This window comes from Symphalangus syndactylus, chromosome 17 (genome assembly GCF_028878055.3).
Source record: "Symphalangus syndactylus isolate Jambi chromosome 17, NHGRI_mSymSyn1-v2.1_pri, whole genome shotgun sequence".
Classification (NCBI taxonomy): Eukaryota; Metazoa; Chordata; class Mammalia; order Primates; family Hylobatidae; genus Symphalangus; species Symphalangus syndactylus.
The window spans coordinates 51,756,747-51,766,959 of record NC_072439.2 but is presented as its reverse complement, the minus strand read 5'-3'; the positions used below and the strand labels follow the sequence as shown (position 1 = coordinate 51,766,959).

At 35.5% G+C, this 10,213-nt stretch overlaps 1 protein-coding gene across 2 annotated transcripts in view; it reads right to left on the bottom strand.

Annotated features, from left to right (window-relative positions):
* Window positions 1–1,693: 1,693 nt before the first annotated feature.
* The window catches only part of RNF13 (ring finger protein 13), a 177,176-nt gene continuing 168,656 nt past the window's right edge, over window positions 1,694–10,213 (bottom strand). For both annotated transcript variants that reach the window (XM_055250875.2, XM_055250877.2), the window contains 2 exons: window positions 3,683–3,763; window positions 1,694–3,088 (listed from right to left, as the gene is read on the bottom strand). In XM_055250875.2, the coding sequence (XP_055106850.1) occupies window positions 2,724–3,088; window positions 3,683–3,763 (446 nt within the window). In that variant the 3' untranslated portion in view covers window positions 1,694–2,723. The remainder of the gene's footprint in view (window positions 3,089–3,682; window positions 3,764–10,213) is intronic.

Sequence of the window (10,213 nt, the reverse complement as noted above, 5' to 3'; positions counted from 1 at the left end):
ATTTGGTGGTTGAGTTGTGATGATTTGAGATTTTACAATAATACACATTCACACTTTACATGTAAAGAACTATTAGGGTAACCAATTACAGAAAGCAGTGACCAAAATTCTGAAACTCTTAATGAATTAATTTGTAAGTAGGTGAGGGGGCAGTGTGTATGTGTGTGTTCAGAGAGGAGGTTGGGGGTAGAAGGTGGTAAAGGGTGACTGTATCACTAAAATAGTATATCATGAAACTATTCATTGGCTGTCTACCCACAATTTCATTAGAAAAATACTTAGCGAAATATATAACATGTGTACTTCGCTTTGTACTTAGTTCTAGGAATTTAGCATATGGAAATGAAGCTATACAAATTTGTATACCAGAATGTCCATCATGCTGCATTACTTATGACATGCAAACTTGGAAAATATCTACAAAGTTCAGCTTTTTAAGGGGTACGGTTTGAATAAATGATTTTAAGTCCATAGGACAAAATAGTCATTGAAGAATGACATGAGAATCCTTACCAATAAATGTTAATAATATGAGGATATAAACATGTCACATGACGGTGCACATACAGTGTTAATATACATGTATTTTACATTTGTGAAGGCAATATATTAAGGAATATATTATTCCTGGAGTGAAAGTTTCTAGGTGACTATATTTTGATTTCTAGTGTTTTAATGTTACTTTTGTATTCAAGAAAATTTTAAATTTGTTTTTTAAATAGAAATTAGATTTTAATTGCACCTACTGTCCTATTCAAAAAGCTATACCATGAAATTACAGAACATTTCAAGTGAACATTAACAGAACCTAGTAACAGTCCTAGCCAGTGCTGCTAAATAAGACACTTCGTAGATTTTTTTTTTTTTTACAATTAAAGTAATAATTTGGAATTTAAAAAAAAAAATTTTTTTTCCATAAAAACTCCTAACATAAAGGAACTAGGTCCTTGTTCTAAACTTTGGATTAAAGACTGAGGGAATATAACATCTAATACATACTTACCCACTACTGTGACTTTTTATTTTTTTCCCTTTTCCTATTTTAAAATATTGTTTTAGAAAGTTTGTTTGTTGTTATTTAATAATTATTTTGAAGGCTATTACTTATTGCGCATTTATGTGCCACATACTGAGCTCAGTGTTTTGTCCTCACACCCTCACTTAGGTTAAATGAAAATTATGCAAATGACCAAGCAGGTTTAAAAAGGTTAGGCCCATGCAATTATGTCAAATTCCAAACTCTGCTTAACTACCGTGGTAATCTTTGATGTCCTGTTTCTCAGGCCTGTGGTTCTTTAATAATTTTTTATAAAAAAGGGGAAGAGGGATGAGGTATCAGATAGGTGATGTTGAATTCAACCGTTTATTTTCCAAAGTAGAAATGCCTATTTTTTTCCTGATTATGAACATTATTTTTTAAAAGGCAATTTGGAAAGTGAAATTTTCCCTCGATATACCATAATTTACAACAGGGTACCAAAATGTACACTGTTTATTTTTGGAATAATTTTGGCAGCAGTGTAAACTTTTTGGGATATTACCTAACTGCATGTGAATGGTCAGTTACCTTGTATAAAATCCTAAGGTGATGTGATTTCTCTGACCTCAATCAATCATTATTCCTGTATAGGATATATATAAATAAGGCTAATATGGTAAGTAATACTACAGTAAAATAGACATTTACTGGATCTTAAAGTGGAAAACATGTTTATTAACATTCAAACTCCCCTCATACAAGGCCATATAAAAATCCTTAGCATTTTGATTATACATTAGTCTACATTTTCTACATAGTTACAATGATGTATAATTTAGCTTTTCATAATACAGTGTTTCAATACATCATTAGTTCTGTTAAACATGAGTCACTTTCAAATCCAATACTTGAACAGTTTCCTCTGTACATAGTTTAGCAGGGCTAATTAGCATAAGATGCTATTTATTAAGAGGTATATGATCTGAGTATTAACAGTTGCTGAAGTTTGGTATTTTTATGCAGCATTTTCTTTTTGCTTTGATAACACCACAGAACCCTTAAGGACACTGAAAATTAGTAAGTAAAGTTCAGAAACATTAGCTGCTGATCAAATCTCTACATAACACTATAGTAATTAAAACGTTAAAAAACAGTGTTGAAATCTGCACTAGTATAGACTGCTCCTGTCAGGGTAAGACTGCTTTGGAACAGAAAGGGAAAAGACAGCTTTGAGTTTCTTTGTGCTGATAGGAGGAAAGGCTGAATTACCTTGTTGCCTCTCCCTAATGATTGGCAGGTCGGGTAAATGCCAGAACATATTCCAACTCAACAACTGTAGGTAACTTTATGGAGGTGGAGGCTGGGTTAGTTCATGCTAGGTGGCTGTAGCACTGACCTCATGTATAAAACGCAAAACACTTAAATACTGTGATCTAGGTCTTAATTGCAAGCTATACTGAGGTTTTTTTTTTTTTTTTTTTTTAATGTTTTGGCTATACTTTCATTCCAAAAGAAGAGCTGAATTGATGCTTGAGTTACAGCACCAGTCTATTATTAGTGAATGAAGTATACTCTTGCAGATAAATACCAGATCAAAAGTCCTGTTTCAGTAATTAATTTGATTAAACTGTAGAATACTAAAACATAAGTTATTTCTACAGAAATCTTTGAAGGGAGCAAAAAATCAAATTACAGTATATACCTAAACATTTTAAAGGGAAATAAACCAATCATCATCTGAAAGTCAAACAGTATTTGCTATGTTGTAATCCCGTTCACCATTAGGCTGCAACTGGACCACGACATCATGTTCATTAATTTCATTTTCTGCATCGCTACTGTCGGTATCTTCATTGTCGTCTTCCTCATAGTCTGAAGATTCTGTCATGTTCTGATGTGAGCGGGATTCCGATAAAGCCCCAAATGACTGGGCACTGACAGAAGCTAAAGGTCTAAGTAAAGGGGTGTGTTCTGTCACTTCATTTTCTTCTTGACTACTATCTGTGTCAGAGTCTGAATCGCCTTGAGAAGGAACAACTTTTTGCTTGCACACTGGACAGGTTTTTTTGGTTTTAGTTAGCCAAGGATCTACACACTTGCAGTGATAAGCTGTTGAAGCAAAATGTACATCTTTAGTTAGTATGCTGCGGTTGATACTTTTATATTTAATCTCTTGCCATATTTATTCAGTGTTCTGTATGTATCACGTAGGGACGGGAAGAAAGTTTATAAATTATTATTATTTTTTTTTTTGAGATGGAGTCTTGCTCTGTCACCCAGGCTGGAGTGCAGTGGCGCGATCTCGGCTCACTGTAACATCTGCCTCCCGGGTTCACGCCATTCTCCTGCCTCAGCCTCCCTAGTAGCTGGGATTACAGGCGCCCGCCACCACGCCCAGCTAATTTTTTATATTTTTAGTAGAGACGGGGTTTCACTGTGTTAGCCAGGATGGTCTCGATCTCCTGACCTCATGATCTGCCTGCCTTGGCCTCCCAAAGGGATTACAGGCGTGAGCCACCATGCCCGGCCTGAAAGTTTGTAAATTTTTATAAATACACCTCCATCCCTGAATGAGACCACTAATTAGTACAGGGCCTGGCTTATGGTGTGCTAATAACTATTTTCCGTCTCTTCCCTTGGAATATGGAACCTAAATATAAATTAACTATATGAAAATTCAAAGCAGTATGTAATTACTCATACCATGGGAACAGGGAAGGATTCTGAGTTTGTCTCCATCTTCATACTCATCCAAACAAATGGCACATACATCATACTCATCTCCTGAAAACAGAAAATATGAGAACTGTTTTTTCACCTTTCAAACTTTTCAAGTTAGTCCTCAGTTATTGCCTTTTGATGTATTTATCTTTGAATGATGCCTTTTGCATCGGACTCAAGGATCTGCTTATCTAAGTCCTAGGACCTGAAGTTTCAATTTAAGTAATTAACATTTTACCTAAACTAGTTAAAAATTGATGAGAAATTTGTTTACCTTGATTATCTTTGCAAAATATTTTAATAAGACTCATAATTACATCAGTGTTTTACCTAACCAAATGCTAGTTTTGAAATATTTAATGCCAGAGAACAAAATTTCACTACTAAAATGTTCAAACTCTGAGTCATTTTTTAAATAAAAATGGAAACATGAGAATATACTCAAATGTTTAACTATATTAGCAAATAAAAACAGATTCAAAATGAGTCACACTGGGCTTCAAATCTCCAACATTTACCAGGCTCTGTGGCGCTTGGCAAGTTGCTTAGCCTTTGCCATCCAGTTCTTTAACAGTAAAAAGATTAACTTACCTTGCAGGTTATAAGGATGAAATGAGCAAAGGGCCAGACACATAGGTATTCAATAAAGGGTATACTATTAATATTGCCACTTTAATTGCCTTACTGTGGAATTTATCAGTTTTATAATCATAGAAATTTATTAATTCATAGCTCTTTTTGGAGTTCCAGTGTAGTTTTCTAAGTTTTTAAAGGAACTAGCAGTTGTTTTTTGTTTTGGAGACGGAGTCTCGCACTTTTGGCCCAGGCTGGAGTGCAGTGGCGTGATCATGGTTCACAGGAACTAGCAGTTTTTTAAATACAGCAGCTTTTTCAATTAATAGTGGCTTAGACACCACTGTGAGTGCTTGAAAGCACTTTTGTGAGTTTTTTTCCACTACATGAATATGTAGATAAAAACTTATATAAAACGTGTCAGAAATAAAGCCATTATCTGGATGGATAGTCTGGATGAACATGACACATAAAAAAGGTGCTGATAGTTCATCTGAAACAATCCCTTTGATGTCCTAGTCATTTAAAACGCACATTCAGGAGGAGCCAGAAATAGAAAGCTTTAATGAAAATTACTAATTTTTGTCCATTACCTTGAATTTGGTTACTATAGTATCTAAATTACATTCTGTAACAAATGCATGTGTACATATGTTAGAATCGTGTGTGTGGAATTCGGTGAGACTTACTAGACTCAACTATTAGAAGACTAAAGGACCTCTGATATATCTGTAATTATTGTGTTTAATTATAATTACATAGATCTATTTACATGGACTTTGAGGACAGATAGTTATGCAATTCAATCATGACTGATTTCTCATACAAATCAAACTTTTGAGTCACATCACCTTGTGAAAACGCCTACTAAAAACAAAACAGTTAATGTAGCTGAACAGGAACTGACTGTGGCTCAAAGCTGTGCCAAGGCTCTAAGGCTCATTTTATTGAGGTAGGGAGATCAGCCTGTATTATCCATGTGAGCTCAATGTGGTCACAAGGGTTTTGAAAAGTGGAAGAAGGAAGCAGGAAAATTCAGTCGGGGCGATGTGGCTACAGATGAATGGTCAGGGAGATGCAACTACTGGCTTCGAAGATAGGGGGAAGAAGGGTCACAAGTCAAGGAATGTGAGTGCCCTCCAGAAGCTAGAAAAGGTAAGGAAATGGATTCTTCCCTCGAACCTCCAGAAAGGAACACAGTCCTGCTGACACCTTGGTTTTGGCCCTGTGAGACCTGTGTCAAACTTCTAACCTATAGATAATATATTTTTGTTGTTTTAGGGCATTAAGCTTTTGGTGATTTGTTATCAAAGAAATAGGAAACTAATACAGGTATATTTGTCTGGGTTATCTTTAAATGTATAGATTTGATTTGGAGTCACTGAGCTTCTTATCAATCCTTTGAATTGTTCCAAGTAGTAGATTTATATTAATATCCCATATTTTATTGCCATAGCACTTAGTTTGAAGATGACAGGTCAAGATTCCAAGGTACAGTTTGTGATCATGGACCAAACTGGAGCTTAGTGCTCTGTAGAAAATTAATTTTATGGCCTTGGACTTGTGATGAAATGGTAAAGCACATATTAGAATGCCTGGGGTTCCCATCCTGGTCCTTTCATTAACTATGTAACCTTCTGTAAAACACTTATCTTTATGTTTGTTTTCTCAAATGCAAAACACAAACATTAACATAATTATGTATTAGGGTTGTTGTGAAGATTAAAAGAGAATGCAAGTAGAGTAATTTACATGGTGTTTCGCACGTACAATACCTCTTAACCAATTTTTACCTAGTAAAACTAGCCGATAGGCATACTTACTTATCACATGGTAGAAGACTGTGGCTAGGAGGCTATTCTCTAACCAGCCCTATGCTTTTGTCCCACCAGATGATCAGCTGCATGCTTACAAAAGGCTAGTGGCAGTGGTCATTGAACCTGTTTGTTTTACTTAGGGTAATTATGTAATTTAGTTAAATATTCAGCAGTCCATAAACTGTGAGTGTAAAAGACTTCTGGTTTTATTTGAAAGCTAGGTTGAATGCATTAGAAATACTTAAAAAAAAAAAAAACCTAGTTGCTCCCCTCAACCCATCCCCACCCAAAAAGTGGTTAAAATGGGTATGGGACATATGTAGAAAGCAAGGATGAAAGCAGAATCCAGTTTTTCCCCCACTAAAATATTGAAACTAAAAATGGTAGAAAATGCTTCATGTACCATGGCAATTTGGAAATCCAGCCAGTGGATTCATACTCAAAAGGCTGTGGTCCAACATCAATTGTTCAGTGGATTTACAATTACATTTACAATAGAAATTAAAGGCATTTATCTATTTTTATGATTTATAAGATTTTAAACATAGGCTGGGCGCGGTGGCTCATGCTTGTAATCCCAGTACTTTGGGAGGCCGAGGCGGGCGGATCATGAGGTCAGGAGATCGAGACCACAGTGAAACCCCGTCTCTACTAAAAATACAAAAAAAAATTAGCCGGGCGTGGTGGCGGGCACCTGTAGTCCCAGCTACTCGGAGAGGCTGAGGCAGGAGAATGGCGTGAACCCGGGAGGCGGAGCTTGCAGTGAGCCGAGAGCGCGCCACTGCACTCCAGCCTGGGTGACAGAGCAAGACTCCGTCTCAAAAAAAAAAAAGAAAGATTTTAAACATTACCTACTGGCTCTGGTAGTATAAGATAAAAAGGCTATAACAAGTGCTTAATAAGTGTTAGTTTTGTTACTATTAGCACCATGAGTTTGGTTCTAAACTGGGGATGATTTTGCTCCCAAAGGACATTTGGTGATATCTGGAAACATTTTTGGTTTTCATAACAGAGTTGCGGCTGGCATCTTGTGGACCAGGGATGGTGCTAAACATCCTATAATGTACTGAACAGCCCCCTAAACCAAAGTACCCCATCTAAATGTCAGTAGTGCTGAGGGTGAGAAACCCTCATAGAAACCCCTGCAGGCTAACAAAGCTAGCGGATAAGATGTCAGAAGTTGTGGAAGAAATCAGATTCATGTCTGTTATATGAAACAACAGGACACACTTTTGTCTGGAATGTTTTTGGCACTGCTGTAAAGTTTCAGAAAAATTTCATGAAGGTACTTTTAAAGTAAATCTCATCAATCGGGGAACGTTAAAACATGTAGCTGGACAGAACTTAGATTGTCTCCTCTTCAAACTTGTTCATCCATGATTTTTCCCCATTTCAAGCCCAAAACTTTGGCTCATCAGATACAGAAAAGCATTGGCCCTTCATAACAAGATTCACACAAAGACCTGGGCAGCCAAGGCAGTGGCATGAACTGAATATCAGGCCTAGGCCTATCTTTGATGCCTCTTTTCCTTAGAGCCTTCATATAATCTGTCACCAGATCTTGGAACCTTTTATCTACAAAACATGTCCTGAATCTTTCCCCTTCTCTCCATCACCTTGATTACTCTGGTCTAATCTAGATTATGCTAAGAGCCTCCTCTCTGGTCTCCCATCTATTCCTGCCCCATGTAGTTTTTAGCACCTAGAGAGATCTTTTAAAAATGAAATATCACATCATGACATTCTAATTTAAATGGCTTCCCTGAGAATAAAATTTGATCTCCTTATTATGGCCTTCATATAGCTATATATGATCTGATCCCCCTACCCCCCCATCCTGTTTCATCTCATACCAATCCACCCTTCATTTATGCTTCATCCTTGTGGCCTTCTTTCAGTCTTTGAATAAATATGAAAGTAAGTTAGTTGGGGACCTGAATTTGGCCAGGCTGTAACAAAAACATTTGGACATAAAATTAAATTTAGGAAGAGGAATTACCATTTCTAAACAAGGCTTAAAACTGAGCTAGTTAAAATGGTCACAGTGCAGACAAATTGATGTAGAAGTTAATTGTTCAATTCTATACCAAACTAGTCCGGGTATCAAGTAAACCAAGAATAGGTTTCCTCAAAGTAAAAGATAAAAGAGATTGAAGATTCAGGGTTAAATACATATAGATTTCACTAGTTATACTGACTTTACATATGCATTATAAATAATCTGCCTAGGGATGATGCATCATTAGAGTCATGAGTTGCCACTTACTCGCTGCTTCTGTCAGTGAAGAAAACAATAGCAGCTTTTTTTCTTAGTATTGAATTCTTTTTAATTGCCCTGTAGTCCAAAAGTGTGTTTGGTATGAATAGCAGCTTTTTTTCTAGCAAATAAGAAATAAATGAATCTTATTTTTTATTCTTCTTTTCCCTGTACCAGTTGCCAAGGAATCTCAACAAAATACAACAGGATAAAATATTTTAAAAAGCCAATTTGCCTGAGAATTCTTTCTGATTATTTCCAAACCCTGGGCAAAGGAACTAATATTTATTATTAAGGTTAGATTAAAAGCTGTTAAAATGTAGTTATAAAAAAAGTCTTTAATAGCTAAAGTAAAAAGTTATAAAAATTAACTTGCTCCATTTTTATGCAATCTACTAAAATGCTATGTTGCTTTTTTTCAGTCTCTGAAATAAAAATCTTTCCCGTCCTGTACATATTATCTTCAAAAATCTCAATGATTAAGCCATAAAGGAAAAATGCCTGGTAACTTAAAATGTCAGATATGAAATCCACTTTTATCATTTATATTTCAGGGATCTGGCCGCTTTAACATACTAATGGGGCAAGGGAGACATCTCCCAGAGAGAGCTGCTTAATAGAGGGATGTTAAGTGAAAACATAAGGATTTTCCATCTGTTAGGAAACAGTGTGTGGTATCTAGTTCTTAGGGTTAGACTTGGAGAAATACAATAATTGAATGACACAGGAAATACAGGAAACCACATTTTGCTTGAAGAGCAATTTTTGAGGACAATAATGAGTAATGAAAAATGTGTAAGGATGCTGGCTGCTTCAGAAGCAAGAAAACAACTAAGAGGCTACTACTATATTATATGTGCTAGAAATGGGTAAGTTAATACTTAAATCGTTTAACTATTAATCAGCATGAACATTTCTGAAAGAACTTCAAAAGTGAAGATGAATAAGATAGGAAGATTTAAGATCCTGTCCCCAAAGTGTGGTAAATATGAAAGTTTACAGATACTATATTCAAGTTGTTTTTAAAAGTTTCTGTGAATTGTATTACAAGCTATGCCAATGGAAGATATTTCCAAATGCCAAATTCTTTTTGCTTCATTGGCAAGTATTTCCAAAACAGAAATACTTTTTAGCACAATGAAGCAGCTGATTACTAGAATAGTTTCTTTTTTCTTTTTTGTTTTTTTGCAGGTGAGTGGGTGAAGAGTAAGGGTAAGGGTGGTAATACAAATGCTATAGAGTCCCCTAATATTTTCACTACATTCTAAGCCTATAGGAGTTCTCTTAAAGACTTCCATGGTACTATCACTAGTATGAAAAGTACCCACAGACGTGTACTACACTTTCCTCTATGTTTTCAATTAGATGCAATAAGGAGAAAATTGCAACAACCAAAGGGTTTTTTTTTTCTAACATCTATGTGTATACCTTGTCAAAACCACTAGAGCACACCAGAACGTGGTATAACAAATAGACCTTTTACTTAAGATGTCAAATCTCATGATAACCAAAAAATTCTAAAACAAAAATACAACTAGCTCAAACTTACTGTTATTGAAATTTCAAGTGTAATGTTTTTATTTTCCAACTGCTTCATGATTTTGGCAGTCTTCTTTTTAATCATAAAATATGTTTAATGACTGAATTTTGATGACACTAATATTTTATGATTTTTATTTGAGATTCTTTTGCTTTTATAATAATAATTGCTACCACTTGTTGAGTTCTATGTGCCAAGCACTATTGTAGGCATTTTTCATAAACTGATTTAAATCCCTCCCACCACACACCTTGTGAAGTAGGTACTATTAGATACATTTACACATGAATGGGTGTTTGGCAAGGTTAAGAAACTTGCACAAGGTC